Source organism: Pararge aegeria, chromosome 19 (genome assembly GCF_905163445.1).
Source record: "Pararge aegeria chromosome 19, ilParAegt1.1, whole genome shotgun sequence".
Lineage (NCBI taxonomy): Eukaryota > Metazoa > Arthropoda > Insecta > Lepidoptera > Nymphalidae > Pararge > Pararge aegeria.
In genome coordinates this window covers 6,438,110-6,454,797 of record NC_053198.1, presented here as the reverse complement: position 1 = coordinate 6,454,797, position 16,688 = coordinate 6,438,110, and the positions used below count along the sequence as shown (strand labels likewise).

The window sequence follows — 16,688 nt, the reverse complement described above, 5'->3', positions numbered from 1 at the left end:
AGGCAAAATGGTATGTCAGTTACACGCCGATAACCATTTCACGGTCTGCGAGTGTAGGCCTGCGGTGGCGAGTGCGAAGAAGGCCCCCTCGTTACTCTTCGTCGACGCTTATTTTCATGTTGGTCTTTCGAAAAATGAAGTGGCGAGTGGCTTGCGGTAGCGTCCCTTTCACACTCGTGTCATACTACTGTGTTCAACAAGACTAACCAATAAATTCAAAATACCTACTCTGTGAATACTTACTTTTACGTAAAATACTCAGTAGTTAATGGAAATACATACATACTAAAATTTTAAATATTTTTTTCTTAGTTATATTTTAAATATTTACATACTTGGTACACATTAATAAAATATAAATAACTAAGAAAAACACTTAATATTATCGTAAGATTAAACGTTTGTAGTTTAACTGAGTCATTTGGTCCGAAACATGATCCAAAACAACAAATCTTTTTTTGCAGTGCAAAACAACATATTATTGTTTATTTTTAAATTTTATTAGTACACCACTCTGAAGTTAGGGAAATAAAAGATGAATAGAAATGCAAAGAAGAGTAGAACACAAAAGGCGGTCTTATTGCTTATAAGTGATCTCTGCCATGCAACATTAGGATTAGGACAACATTAGCAAGAACGAACAGGTGGTGTAAAATTATTATAAACCTACATTTTTATATAATATAAAATAAAAATGGCACAAAAAAGAACAGTTTTAATAGAAAAAATTAACCCATAAATACTTAAGAACCTAAAATAAACCAGGCAAGTCATCATCGATGAGCAAGATAATATGCTTTTGCCACGTTTTTAATTATGTGAAGCGAAGCGCCCGTCGTACATTATATTACATATAAATTATTAAAAGTTCTCGTAAGGTTGTCTGGCAGAGATCGATATTAAGCGATAAGGGGTCCTTTTGCAATCTACGTCTTTAACCATGTTCCTGTTTTTCTTGTTAACAAATACAGAGTTATATTAATTTTAATTCTGTTGATTTTAATACTGAGCTCATTTAGCAACCTTTAATGCCACGTGTGCGGACGTTTATCACAAACGGGAAACCATGGCCATGATTGACTAACTTACGATAAATAAAAATAAATAAAAAAAAAGATAAAATAAATATTTTCTACAACATTTCTAAGTCGGTGCCAAGTATACATAATATGTTCGACCGAGAGAAGTAGGGCTTGTACACAAAACTGCGGTGCGACGTCGCATCGCAAAAACCTGCGACCTCGCACGACCCACCGCAAGAACATACGAACTGATTCGCATCGCGTATTTCTGCGATGTTACGTCACACTTGTTGACCATATTATGTTTAGTTCGCTCTGAGACTGCGCGTGGGCAAGACGTGTACTTTAATGTAAAAAAATGACAGAGTACGACGTTGATTTTTTAATATCACTGATTGAGGAGCGCCCTGTTCTTTGGGACACTAGTAATGAAGATTATAAAAACAAATTCATCAAACAAGATGCTTGGAAGGACGTATGTAAAAGTTTATTTCCAAATTTCGAGGAAAAAGAAAACAATGAAAAAACTAAACTTGGTAAGTAGACAAAAACCGTGATAGCTAGAAAGCTGAAATTTTCACAAATGATGTATTTCCGTTGCCGCTATAACAACAAATACTAAAAATTAAAAAAATATATATATTAAGGGGGGTCCCCATACAATAAACGTGTTTTCTATTATAGATAATAGTACGGAACCCTTCGTGCGCGAGTTCGACTCGCACTGGGCCGATTTTTAGTTTTGCGATGTGATCCTTTTGTACCTGTTGTATTGACTTAATATCAAGAAAGCGAGCAGCAATGTAAGCCGCATTGTATATTCTTAAATTTTTTGTAGTTGCCAGCTTAATGCTCCAACTTCACTAGTAAAGTAATCCGAATATTCGTTTCTTATTATATTTGCACTTACTACCTGACTACCTACATTCGAAGTGGTAAGTTGTTGTTGAAGTGGTTGTAGTTCAGAATCTATGATCATTTCAACAGGGGTGTCTAATCCATCACGGTTAATTACAAAGTTATGTAGTATGCAACAAGCCTTGACAATGTCTATTGCAAAATTATATGAGACGTTAATGGGCCGGTGAAATATTCGCCACTTATTGGCCAGTATGCCGAAAGTACACTCGACATATCTTCTTGCCCTACTCAAACGGTAGTTGAATACTCTTTGTTTAACGGACAAATGCTTGCCAGAATAAGGGCGCATGACATTATTCGAAATAGAAAAAGCTTCGTCTCCGACAAAAACAAATGGAACCGGTTCTTGAAAACCCGGTAACGGCCTCGATGTTGGTGTAGGCAAATCACCTCTCATCAGTAAGTCGTACAATTTCGTGTTGTGGAAAATAGTGGAGTCGCTTTCCTTTCCATACGCTCCTATGTCCACATAGATGAATCTGTATTTCGAGTCAACAATAGCTAACAAAACTATTGAATTGTAGCCCTTGTAATTAAAAAAAAGTGATCCACTGTTTGAGGGACTACGAATACGAATATGTTTCCCATCAACGGCTCCAATACAGTTAGGGAAGTTGGCTTTCTTGTCAAAGTTCGCAGCAATTTCTTCAAACAGCTGTTGCGTTATTTTTGGTATGTTTTCATTTAAACAAAATTTCCATATTGCACTACAAACTAATCGTATTATTTTAGCAACTGTACTTATTCCTCGATAATAATCTAAATGTATATTTCTGATTTCATTTCCGGTCGCTAGGAATCTGTAACATAAATAGAAAAAAAAAGGATTAATTTATATAATAAACTTGAAAAGTAAAGAACACTAACCTAAAACGATATAAACATACATAAATTAAATATTGTCTATTTTTTTTGCAGGTAATTCAGTAATACAAAGATGGAGGGGGATTAAGGATACCTTTAATAAATATGAAAAGAAACTCAAAGATGCAAGTAGGTCAGGGTCTGGATCAAAAAATATAAAAGAATACCATCTGTACAAACAATTACAATTTCTTAAGAAAAATTTACAAAATGAGACCACTACCAGTATAAAAGATTTAGAAAATGAGCCAGATAATCAAGAAGGTTCATCTAAAACACGTTACCAAAAGCAACCACCAAAAAGAAAGATGGTTAATAATAATTTTGAAGATGATATTGTAAAGATTTTAAAGGAAACGGAGAATAGACACATATCTTTTTTTAAAGGTATTCTACCATCTCTTGAAAGGTTAGATGACAATAAAACACTAATCTTTCAGAGCAGAGTTCTTCAAATTTTAACAGAATTGCATCAACCTCACGGCTACTACTATCCGAATAGCAACTACCAGGGTGGCTATCAAACTCAACATTTCGCTACATCTCAACAAACGCCACTTGTACGTCCACAGTCATCTGCGAGTTACATACCAGATCAAATTGATTCACCTAGTAATGATTTTTCTACCTCAAGCATATTAAGCACACTTTCAACTGAAGAAGACTTTGATTTTACGTAAATTTAATCGATTGTAATATTTGGAAAACTCTTTTCTCAATAAAAACTTATGTAAACAATTAATGTTTTACTTTACTTACCGGATAGTGAGGCCAATCATTTCCAGAGGCATAACAGGAATTCTCCCCTTGTACGATCGTTTCTGAAGATATGGTGATAATAAACTTAAAAGCTGTTCGAATGAAGATATGCTCATTCTAAAATACTCAAAAAATTTTTTTTCGTCGGTTTTCAAAGCTTCATATTTTAGATGGAAATAGTTCCCATCGGGATTCATAACAGTAATAAATGGATGAACCCAAAATCTTCTTTGTTTCTTTTTCCTGTATCTCCTTAGCAATAACAAAAGTGCACACTTCTTTTTACGATCCATGTCACGACCTAGTATTCAATTTAAAATACGTTTAGTACGGTTGACGGTCGTCGAAGGAATGTTCACCCTGGGAGACGCCTTGCCGCACGAAATCGCATCGCAGCAATTCGTGTCGCAACTTTCTGCGTTGCGAATTCGCATCGCGTCGTATCGCAGTTTTGTGTTCAAGCCCGTAGACAGTAGTAGACAGTACACTAGTTAATCTGTCCGCATCCGTTTGGAGACTTCGCAAACGCTTTTGTCACCTTTCAGAGGTGCTCAAAGACCAAAAATAATAGAGATTTAAAAATAGTGTTTTTTCTCAACATTTGTCTATTTATATAAAAGCAATAAAGAATAAAAAATTGACATTTTAACTTGGAGAAAAACTCGGTGTGCGTAAACTGACAGTAATACCCACGTCAACGCTTCGCATATGAGGATGAGTATGTCTTTTACGTGAGATGTCGACGTTACCTATTGGCTATTTCTCGCCGCAGCAGCCTCACTCACCTGTCATCGAGTGCCTCGCACGAGCGCCTGTGCGAGGAAATGAGGCGACGCCTCGAGGCCCGTACCCTCGAGCGGCCGAGCGCAAAGTACTGGGGATCTCATAAGGATTTAAACAGCTTTTACCTGCTAAGATGTTTATAAAAAGTCTCAACAAAGTACTCAGTGCACAGCTGTGGTGCAACGATACAACAGATTTTTCGGCGTCGCATTAAAGAGTCACAGCAATAAATACATCACTAAAAAAAATCAAAGGCAAAGTCAAAGTCACAATCATTATTTCATAATAACCATTTAATCTGTATTCTGTGTCAATAGCCAATCTTTGTAAAGCTCTGAAGGCAAAAAAAAACTGACAACTGTATTCTAGGTTGTGTTTACAAATAAATAGTTTAAAATAAATAAAATAGTCCGTATTAGTTTATACTACGTAGTTTGTCTATTTTTCCTACATAAATGTAACTAAAATGAGGTCGGCTTCAATTAAAAGTATCAATTGGATGTTACAATCGGTAAACCATGAAAAGTAAAACTATACCTTGAGTTCAGTGTTTCCCTTTTTATCATTTATTAAATGTAAGAGGTAAAATGGAAGAGGTATCTTTACGAATCGGTAACAAGGTTTTTAAAGTGAACAAAGAGCTTTTATGTACACATAGCGATTATTTCCGCGCTATGTTTAGTGGATATTATGTTGAGAGTGTAAAAAAGGAAATCAATATAAATGTAAGATAATTAATAACAAATGTTTTTATTAATTTTCGTTGAATAATGTCTCATTAAATATCTTTTATCCTCTGCCTATTCCAGATGCTAGATCCTAATATAGCAAGTATAATACTTCAATACATGCATGGTATGATATTTCTAACTGAATACCCATTCTCAACCATTGGTGAAATAGCAGTAGCAGCCAATTTTCTGCAAATAACACAACTCATAGAGCAGATACAGGAATTCTTGAATAGTCGGTTATGTTTGAATAACTGTATTGAGATTATGTTAGCCGCTCGATATGCATCTTATAAACAACTAGAACAAACTTCTTCAGCATGTGGGCTGTATTCTTTCAATTTTATGAAGCTAGAATACATTACGACACTCAAAAATTTAGTATGGTATTTGTCTCACCCCTATTTAGATTCACAGAATGAATTTCATGTTTTCCATTTTGGTTTTAAGTGGCTTTGCGAGAACCATAAACTGGATGATACATTACTAATTCTTGCTTGTTTAGACATGAAAAGAATTACTTATGACAATCTTGTAGATATAAAGAAAACATTAAGTGACTATGTCAGTCGCCTTTCAGACAGTTTAGTCTTAGAAATCATAGAATTACTCTTGTTTTTAACTAGACAAAAAAACGAAATATCGGAGTCTAAGGTGCATGATCTTAAAAATCAGTTGTGTGAAAAGTTCTCGGAAAGTGTTTGGTCTGAATCTTTGAGTATAATTAAAGATAGTATTACCCGCCTTCTGAAGTATGTGCCTTTGGTGTCCTGCCATATAAGAAATAATGAAGAACCAGAAGAATCGCAACAATGTTTGTACACTTTTGATGAGGATAAAGGATTTGAACAATATTTAGAGGTGGCGGACAAAAATCTCCATGGTTGGAATGCTACTACCTGGGGTTTGACAAAACTTGTGTTTGTTGGCGGTGAATATGGAAGAGGGACAGGAGTATTTTTCAGAGATATTAAGGTATATGACACTTTGAAGAAGAAATGGACATTGTACAATGTAGAGTTACCATCACGGAGAAATGCAGGTGTCACTACTGCGGGAGATCTTCTGTATATTGTGGGAGGTGTTAATGAATATGGGTTAGTATTAAAAATATTCAAAGAAATAATATCTAAACATCAATCAATGTCAGTAGTCATACTGAAACTTGCACTGAACATCAGTACTGAAACTTGAACTTGCACCTCTTAGACGTTTTATGAGTCTTTACTGCAAGTGTAAGTAGGACTTGAAGTATTAGTTTCAGGGAAAAGCCTTAATGAAATTTTACAAAAAAGAGCACAAGCATTTTACAAACTATACAATGATAATTTATTATTGTTCTTTCAAACTCGTGTCACTCAACACCTTAAATCAAGAAAGCTAAGCATTGATAAAGTTTTAGCCTATAGCAATGAACTCTGAATGAATGACTCTGAAAACATTCTGAATAAATTTATAATGATGCCCACTAAGCATTTTTAATGATATTTTATCTTTCTCAAACTTTTCCTTTTATTGACAACAACTTGAATTCCATCATATCTATGACCCAAGATTTTCCTTCCAGACCTTTCCCATTTATTTATTTATTTATTATTTATGTACCATAAATTGTGGTTGTGAACATAAGATACATGAAGTGTACAAAGCAAATTTACTTGGGGTTGGGGTTTCCTCATGCCCATTCAGTATGGTTTTTAGTTATCTTAGTTGGGAAGTAGAAACTGGGCAAACTTGGTTGGTTTGTCGGTTTTATACGGTTACGGTTATAACGGTTTTTTACAAATCCCATGGGAACCATCTATTTTTTCTGGAATAGTAATAACAACGTTTAATTCAGCTAAAACTCCATAGCTACAACAATAGCTAGCTACAATAACAATTATCTTATTTACTATATTTTATATTAAAATTGGCCAAACCTATAAATAATAAATAATTAGGAATATCCTAAGGTTAGTACCCTCTTGAGCACTTGGTGTGTGAGTGTGTACCAACCCAGTGCTTCATAAAGGGATTTTCCCATTTATTGCTTAATATTTTCAAAATATTGTTGGAGCTTCCGCACATTCTGTTCATCATTGATGCAGATCTTTTTCTCATGATTGCGTAGAAGTCATAAACGTGATTTTCCGCAAACATTATTAATGCATTGCATAAGCGCGGCAGCACAACAATACTCTGAAGCCATTATTGTATTGTATACGTAGGTCTTAATAAGCCCTCTGTGTAAAAAGTAGCCTATTTTACTCTCAGTCCTTTCAACTGACTCAGTGCAAAAAATCAAATTGATTGGAAAATTTAGGGCGCGAAGGAATAGCAACCAATCGGCAGGATTTTTTGCATAGAGTTGAAAGGGCGGAGAGTAACCTCGGCTACTTCGGATCCCAGCAAAACCATAATCAATGCGGACAAAAATAACAGCCAATCATTTTATTTTACAGGATGATGATGGACACAGCAATTGTGTGCGACTTAAAAGAAAGAAGCTATAGATATATCGCAAATCTGCCTGATCGCATCGAAACCGTGGCAATTTGTACGCATAATCACAAAGTGTATGTAGCCGGACGGTATAGCATTTACTGCCATGAAACTTACGGTGATAGAGATTTTTGGGAGATGGTTGTTGGTACTGACAGTGGAAGAATAAAGTTTCTGCAGTCTTATGAAAAATATATTTACTGCATCCAAAGTCTGAACAGAAAGTTATACAGGTTTCGACCTCACATAGATAAAGAGCTACATCGAATAGTAGGCTTTACGAGTGCATCAGTTACGGTTGCAATTTGCAATACAGGTAAGATATGGACAAATTGCAATTATTATTATTATTATTAAATTCTTTATTGCACACACAAATACAAAATACAAAGAGAAACACAATAGATAAAAAAATTGTTATTGATGACTTTAAAATAAAACAGTGGAAATCCTGAGTGGAGTCATGTACCATTGTTATTTAACTAGTACTAGAGCTTTTTGACGGCAGATTGGCGCAGTGTGTTTTTAGTCCAGGGCTGTGGGTTCGATTCCCACAGCTGGAAACTGCACCCAGACACTGTATATCTGTATATTATAAGTATTAATATATATTATTCATAAAAATATTCATAAGTCATCTTTGTATCCATAACACTAACTATGTCTACTTTGGGGCTATAGTAGTGTGACAGCTTGTCCGTGAAAGTATCAACAATCGCGGGGGTCCGCTTGTATTAGTATAAGATTAAAACGCGAAGCAAAAACTTTGTGCCCCTTTTTACGAATATTGCGCGGATGGAGGAGTATGAAATTACCCAATTATAGTTTATATACCTAGAGGAGTGCAGAATGCTACTTAATATATTTTTTTAATTATGCATAAAACATACATTAAATCAATAACAAAAATAATTATTATCTCACATTTTCAGCTCAACCACTGCACCACACTGCACAATCATGGCCAGCATGGCTATACAAACATGAAAAGTTGTATGACAAACTACTGAATAGCTTTGAGATAATATCATATTTATCTTTTTGGTTACAGGTAACTGTCTTATGGTATTCGCACAAACAGAGTGCAATGAACTAACAGTGGAAGAGTACAAAGATGAGTTATCTGATGAAAAGCCAAGAGTCCTTACTATGAAAATGGAAAATTTGAGGGTCAATGCCGTAGCTGGGTCTTGCTCGTTGATTATGACGATGCCCCCAGTGTTTACAGATCTTCCTCAGTATCATAAACAATACCTTATGCGGCAAACAGAAACGTTTTGATAATATTGTAAGTTTGTTATGTCTAGGTGAAAGGTTTCGGCCGTGGCTGGTTACTGTAGAAACTGTTTAGGGGTTTGACTTTCATATAAATACCATACCCCTAACAGGTTAGCCCATTCCAATCTTAGACTGAACAATAACTTAACAGTAGGTGAGATTGCAGTCAAGGGCTGACTTATAGTGTAATAAAACAAACAAATAAAAATGTGTTGTGTAATGCTGTGTTGACAGTAGATTTGAGTTCAGTTGTCACCACCTCTTCACTTGGGTGTCGAACGAGGCCCAGTAAGGGAATATTAGGGGAACGGGCAGTAGCATTCTCTGTGCTACTACTTCCATATACTGTAATCACCAACCTGTCTGCCCATGTTGGAAGAGGCCTTTAGTCCAGTGCACTGTTATATGCTATTGATAATAATGTCAAGTTAGAAGCATTTATACAATTTTCATGTCTTTATATCTTTGGCAGTCAATGAAATATAGGAGATGATGGTATCGTAGTTTAGCAATAACCAATTGGCTGTAGGTCTAATGGTTAGCATGTTCAGGAAAATCGGTCAAGGAAACTTAATCAATGTAAAAATTTTACTACTCTGCTTTCTCGCGCTTCTCTCTGTCTATTACAGGCTATTATTATAAAAAAGAACAAGTGTGGTAGTACAAGTGTGGTAGTGTCATATTTTATTTATATTGTTTATTTAACCTAACTACAAGATGGAAAAAAGATATGAAACAAAATGGTACCTACATACTCTAGTTAAATGTAAATAAACCAAATTGCAAAATGTTTTGAACTTTCTTAAAAAATGCGCAGAAACTTTTACCCCAACCTAATAAACTTTGAAATTATTGAGAGACATCTCCAGGATTACATCTGGAAGTTTGTTATAAAAAGATATACAATTACCCTTAAATGAATAACTATATGCAGCCTAGTAAACTGCACTGCAAGTTTATTTTTAATACACTACAAGTTCAACAAGACTAACCAATAAATTCAAAATACCTACTCTGTGAATACTTACTTCTATGTATAATACTCAGTAGTTAATGTAAAACATACTGAAATTTTAAGTATGTTTTTGTTAGTTATAATATTAATATATTTACATACTTTGTACATATTAATAAAATATAATTAACTAAGAAAAACACTTCATATTATCGTAAGATGTAACGTTTGGAGTTTAACAGAGTAATTTGGTCCGAAACATGATCCAAAATAACAAATATTTTTTTACAGTGCAAAACTAAATATTATTATTATTAATTTTTAACTTTTTACATTAGCGAGAACGAACAGGTGGTGTATAATTATTATACATTTTTATATAACATAAAAAATGCACAAAAAAGAATCATATAATAAATAACACACACATAGACATAAACTATCATAAGTTCTCGTAAGATTGCCTGGCAGAAATCGCTTTTAAGCGATAAGGCCGCCTTTTGCAATCTACTTCTTTCTCCATGTTTCAGTTTTTCTTGTTAATATGTTTGATGTTGTGTACAAATACATATTTATGTTAATTTTAATACTAAGCTCATTTAGCAGCCTTTGAAGCCACGTGTGGGACGGACGTTTGTCACAAACACGAGCCCAAAAAGCGATTACAATCAACAAACACTAACAACACCATGCTTGGCGAACGGGTTAGTATATTCCGGACGGGAAAAAATTGGCAAACGAGTTTGTGGCAGCATTTACTTGCGGGTTGACTAACTTAGGACTATTTTATTTAAAAAAAAAATTTCACAAACACTGACTTTGATAAACAACAAAAAAGAAAAATAAATATTTTCTACAACATTTATAAGTCGGTGCCAAGTATACATATGTTCCACCGAAAGAAACTCTTCCTTTTCTTGAATACGGCGTAAGAATGCTTAATTTTAATTTTACCTAAGTACCTATTTACAGAATGGCAGGAGCAAACATCCATCCGCCCGTCTGTGTTTATTGTTCGCTGTTTGCCCAGCGATAGTATGGATGCGGCTTAAAAATGTGCATCACCTTTGACGGTTTGTCGGCAATAGGGTTACCAGTTACTGTACCATTATTACCCCTAGCGTGCGGAGTAGGTCTTTTACGTGATATGTCGAACGTTACCTATGGGCTATTTCTCGCTGCAGCCTCACTCACCTGTTGCCGAGTGCCTCGCACGAGCGCCCTTGCGGGGAAATCAGGCGACGATGCCTCGAGGCCCGTACCCTTGGGCGACCGAGCGCAAAGAACTAGGGATCTCATAAGGATTTTAAAACAGCTTTTACCTGCTAAGATGTTTATAAAAAGTCTCAACAAAGTACTCTGTGCACAGCTGTGGTGCATTGATACAACGAGCACAGATTTTTCGGCGTCGCATTAAAGACTTACAGCAATAAGTACATCACTTAAAAATAATTTCATAATAATCATTTAATCTGTATTCTGCGTCATTAGCAAATCTTTGTAAAGCTCTGAAGGCAAAAAAAAAACTGTCAACTGTTCTAGGTTGTGTTTACAAATAAATCGTTTGAAATAGTTAGTATTAGTTTTTATAACGTTGTTTGTCTATTTTTCCTACATAAATGTAAGTAATATTAGGTCGGCTTCAATTTAAAATATCAACTGGCCGCTACAATCGGTAAACCTTAAAAAGTTAAACTATTGCATGAGTTCAGTGTTTTCCTTTTTATCATTTATCAAAAAAATGGAAGAGGTATTTTTACGAGTCGGTAACAAGGTTTTTAAAGTGAACAAAGAGCTTTTATGTACACATAGCGACTATTTTCGCGCTATGTTTAGTGGATATTATGTTGAGAGTGTAAAAAAGGAAATCAATATAAATGTAAGATAATTAATAAACTATGTTTTTATTAATTTTCTTTGAATTATGTCTCCTTAAATAGCTTTTATCCTATGCCTATTCCAGATGCTAGATCCTGATATAACAAGTATAATACTTCAATACATGCATGGTATGATATTTCTAACTGAATACTCATTCTCAACCATTGGTGAAATAGCAGCAGCAGCCAATTTTCTGCAAATATCAAAACTCATAGAGCAGATACAGGAATTCTTGAATAGTCGGTTATGTTTGAATAACTGTATTGAGATTATGTTAGCTGCTCGATATGCATCTTATACACAACTAGAACAAACATCTTCAGCATGTGGGCTGTATTCTTTTAAATTTATGAAGCTAGAATATATTACGACACTCAACAATTTAGTATGGTATTTGTCTCACCCGTATTTAGATTCACACAATGAATTTCATGTTTTCCATTTTGGTTTTAAGTGGCTTTGCAAGAACCATAAACTGGATGATACATTACTAATTCTTGCCTGCTTAGATATGAAAAGAGTCACTTATGACAATCTTGTGGATATAAAGGAAACCTTAAGTGACTATGTCAGTCGCCTTTCAGACAGTTTGGTCTTAGAAATAATAGATTTACTCTTGTTTTTAACTAGTCAAAAAATCAAAATATCTGAGTCTAAGGTGCATGATCTTAAAGATCAGTTGTGTGAAAAGTTCTCGGAAAGTGTTTGGTCTGAATCTTTGAGTATAGTTAAAGATAGTATTACCCGCCTTCTGAAGTATGTGCCTTTGGTGTCCTGCCATATAAGAAATAATGAAGAACCTGAAGAATCGCAACAATGTTTGTACAGTTTTGACGAGGATAAGGGATTTGAACAATATTTAGAGGTGGCGGACATAAATCTCCGTGGTTGGAATGCTACTAGCTGGGGTTTGACAAAACTTGTGTTTGTTGGTGGTGAATATGGAAGAGGGACAGGAGTATTTTTCAGAGATATTAAGGTATATGACACTTTGAAGAAGAAATGGACATTGTACGATGTAGAGTTACCATCAAGGAGAAATGCAGGTGTCACTACTGTGGGAGATCTTCTGTATATTGTGGGAGGTGTTAATGAATATGGGTTGGTATTAACAATATTTAAAGTAATAATATCCAAACATCGATCAATGTCATATAATCAATGTCACTAGTCATACTGAAACTTGCACTGAACATCAGTACTGAAACTTGAACTTGCATGTTTGTGATCATATGGAAATGACTTTAGATGTTTTATGATTCCTACACTATAGAGTGATAATATAGTTAAATCAAGAAAGCTAAACATTGATAAAGTTTTTAGCCTATAGCAATGAACTAAAAATTCTGAATAGATTTATTTCAAGTAAGCCCTGAGCTGAGTTACTGAGCATATTTGAAATGTCAAGTCTATCTGTCTGTATGTTTGTACTTGTTGTACCAACGGTACATCATCAGCTGCTCTTTTCCTACAATGTAATAATATAAGCATCTTACTAGAAAGATGTTGAAAGTTGTTGCGTTAAAGAAGGACACACAAACAAACTCTTTTACGCATTTATGATATTAATGACATTCTCAATATTGACCTTATATTGACAACAACTTGAATTCCATCATATCTATGTTCATTGATGACCCAAGATTTTCCTTCTAGACCTTTCCCATTTACTTGAAGTTTGGGTTTTTCGTTTCCTCCATTCAGTATGGTTTTTTGTTATGTTAGTTGGGACGAAGAAACTGGGCAAACTTGGTTCGTCTGAACTCATTACGGTTTTATACAAATCCCATGGGAACAGTTTTTCTGGCATAAAAATAAAAAACAAGTTGATTGGTTACTAAGTTAGAGCTGGAAGGAAGGGCATAGCAACCAATGAACATGATTATTTGCGTAGAGTTGAAAGGGCGGAGAGTAACCTTGTCTACTTCTGATCCCAGTAAAACCATAATAAATTTGGACAAAAATAACAGCTGATCATTTTTTTTAACAGGATGATGATGGACACAGCAATTGTGTGCGACTTAAAAGAAAGAAGCTATAGATATATAGCAAATCTGCCTGATCGCATCGAAACCGTGGCAATTTGTACGCATAATCACAAAGTGTATGTAGCCGGACGGTATAGCATTTACTGCTATGAAACTTACGGTGATAGAGATTTTTGGGAGATGGTTATTGGTACTGACAGTGGAAGAATAAAGTTTCTGCGGTCATATGACAAATATATTTACTGCCTCCAAAGTCTGAACAGAAAGTTATACAGGTTTCGACCTCACATAGATAAAGAGCTACATCGAATAGTAGGCTTTACGAGTGCACCAGTTACGGTCGCAATATGCAATATTGGTAAGATATGGACAACTTGCAATTATTAATAAATTATTAAATTCTTTATTGCACACACAAAAACCAAAAAAACAAAGAGAAACACAAAAGATTAAAAAAAAAAAAATTAATTTGTTATTGATGACTTTGCACGAATTCAAATAAAACAGTGGAAATCTTGAGTGGAGTCATGTACCATTGTTATTTAACTAGTACTAGAGTTTTTTGACGGCAGATTGGCGCAGTGGGTTTTTTAGTCCACAAATGTAAATTTGTGGGTTCGATTCCCACAGCTGGAAACTGCTCCCAGACACTGAATAAGTATCTGTTTATTATAAGTATTATATATATTATTCATAAAAATATTCATAAGTCATCTTAGTAACCATAACACAAGCTACGCTTACTTTGGGGCTAGATGGCGATGTGTGTATTGTCGTAGCATATTTATTTATTTATCTGCTGCCCTGCTGCTTCGCTCAATGCTTTCAAAATTTCTACTATTGTAAATTAACTGTACTTTTTCGGTAATGTTTACACTTTGTGTTTTTTTAGTCTATGTGATTTGATTGAATGAGTTACTTTTTGAAGAGGACTGTTTTTCCAAAAAAAAAAAAATTATTTAATTCCAGGTACCAATCTCTTGGTGTTTAACGCCTGGAAGTATGGTAAATTCATTGTTCAAGAATACACAGGGAAATCGAATCCTGAGTGTGCACGGGTTATTAACGTGAACACGATTAACATGTCAATCGACACTGCGGTAGACTCTTGTTCAGTGGTCGACACACTGCCCAACCTTTATACAGATCTTCCTGAATACCACAGGCTGTACCTTGAGAGAAATGCCAATTATACAGAATTAGGTTAATAAACTATACGATTTAGGTTAGGTAGGCAGCGACGAGTTTGCATTTCCGACGGATTTTTAGACTTTTTCAAGGAGCATTTTTAAGAAATTTGCAATTGTATCGTCACCATTAGTGAAGCGTGGATCCGTCGATGAGACAATATTAATATAAAAGTCAATGCAGAAAAAAGGAGGGGAAACCTCAGCAAAGGAATTCAGTTTCTGCGAGACAATTCGTCGGTTCAAGCAGCATATATTGCGAGCAATGCACGATGAAGTTACTATCCTATCCTATAGTATAGATCTGACTCCTAGCGATTATAATTTATTAAAAAAAATATATATACATTTGGGGAAGCGGCCTTAAATGAAAATTTTCAAACTAAGGTTTATCAGAGTCAAAACACATGTTAAACGTTTGAAGTTTATACTATCGATTTGAAATTTGGTATATTTTAGTTAAAATTCTAGTTCATCATTGTTCTAAATAAAAAAATATATATTTATCACAAAAAACCCGGGGCGCCGAAATTTTAAAGGGAAAAAAAAACTAAACGAAATTATTAGTTAAGATGTAAAAATTTGTACAATTTTTGTGTAGTTAATGTATCGGTTAGCAACAAATAATATTATAAAGAGAAACGATTTGATTTTTCTCATATTAGTTTGTTGTAAATAAACTCAAAAAGTAGGTGCTCAACCTATTTTGAAATACTTTCATATAAAAATACTACAGGGCCCTTCAGATCTCGTTGCTACAACGGAATAAAAGTTGATATTATTTACACTAATAAAATAATTATATTTTGAATTAACTGGTAAAACCAGGGTAATTAAAATAAGAAAATTAAACAGTATTTAATTCTAATTGTATAAAGATGAAAAAACGAATTTTGTAGGTTTAAGTAAATACTTTAAAAAATTTAGTTGCTTTAAATATAATTTAATGCTCATAAATCGTACCATTGCCCATATAATCGTGCCTATTTGATCTAGTGAGTAGCATATTAAATAACTGGCTATAGGTTTCTTAAATTTTAATAGTTTTAAAAAGGTAAAATATTATCGTTTTTAGGTCCTTTTCTCGCCATGGTTATTTATGAAACTGTAGTCTTAGTACAAGACTGGCTTGCGTTTTCAGTATTAAATTCTGTATCGTCAAAGTAAAATACACTTTATGTCACGCATTTTACAGTCGCAAATCCGGTACTTATAACTTTTGTTTTACAAACGTACTATCGAAAATCCGGGGTAAAGAATTGTAGGCAAATTTGAGCTTTAAAATAATTCTAATAAAATCCTTTTTACTCCTATATTCACTCCCATTTCTTTACTCGAAAACGACTACTCGTTTGCAACTGCAAGCCAGTAAATCTTGTGCTAAGGTTATACGTTATGTATGACATTAGAGTCATGTCTTATTACAAAAATTCTAATTTGTTTTACGCACAGTGCCGTACAAGACTTTATCTTGGACCACGAAAATAAATAAAATAACCTTTCGTTTATCAGTATCCCTTTATCATTAAGATGTTAATGCTATATGACCTTTATGTTGTAGGAAATTGAACAGCCCTAGTAACACCTCGCTGAGGGTTTATGCAAAAAGTAAAATTATATACCCATCAGTTTTGGTGAATATTAATAATATTTAGTTAGTCTGTATTTTTATTTCAGAAATAAATCAACACAAATAGGAATTGCACAAGTAATGCCTAATTTTCCGCACAAATAAATAGTACCTGCATAGATAAAAATAAAAAATGCAGATAGACATTAAGCCCAGCTAATTCTTCTGAAAAAATACAATTTATAACTTATATATTATTGCAAAT

General features: G+C 34.2%; 3 protein-coding genes across 4 annotated transcripts; all 3 read left to right on the top strand.

Moving 5' to 3' along the window:
- The first annotated feature begins 1,193 nt into the window (after positions 1-1,193).
- On the top strand, positions 1,194-4,033 carry LOC120632360. The gene is made up of 2 exons (XM_039902214.1): positions 1,194-1,558; positions 2,862-4,033. The coding sequence occupies exons 1-2, from the start codon at positions 1,381-1,383 to the stop codon at positions 3,485-3,487; spliced, it is 804 nt and encodes a 267-aa protein (XP_039758148.1). The 5' UTR covers positions 1,194-1,380; the 3' UTR covers positions 3,488-4,033.
- A 314-nt stretch (positions 4,034-4,347) lies between these two features.
- Positions 4,348-9,633, top strand: LOC120632358 (kelch-like protein 26). The gene is made up of 4 exons (XM_039902213.1): positions 4,348-5,074; positions 5,159-6,177; positions 7,525-7,880; positions 8,616-9,633. Exons 1-4 carry the CDS (start codon positions 4,937-4,939, stop codon positions 8,843-8,845), a joined length of 1,743 nt encoding a protein of 580 aa, XP_039758147.1. The 5' UTR covers positions 4,348-4,936; the 3' UTR covers positions 8,846-9,633.
- A 591-nt stretch (positions 9,634-10,224) lies between these two features.
- On the top strand, positions 10,225-15,209 carry LOC120632369 (kelch-like protein 10). 2 transcript variants are annotated; one of them, XM_039902226.1, is made up of 4 exons: positions 10,225-11,418; positions 11,761-12,779; positions 13,669-14,024; positions 14,636-15,209. In XM_039902226.1, exons 2-4 carry the CDS (start codon positions 11,761-11,763, stop codon positions 14,872-14,874), a joined length of 1,614 nt encoding a protein of 537 aa, XP_039758160.1. In that variant the 5' UTR covers positions 10,225-11,418; the 3' UTR covers positions 14,875-15,209. The 2 variants fall into 2 exon arrangements, with proteins under 2 accessions (XP_039758160.1, XP_039758159.1); XM_039902225.1 differs by having other exon boundaries at positions 10,225-11,676.
- The last annotated feature ends 1,479 nt before the right edge of the window (positions 15,210-16,688 follow it).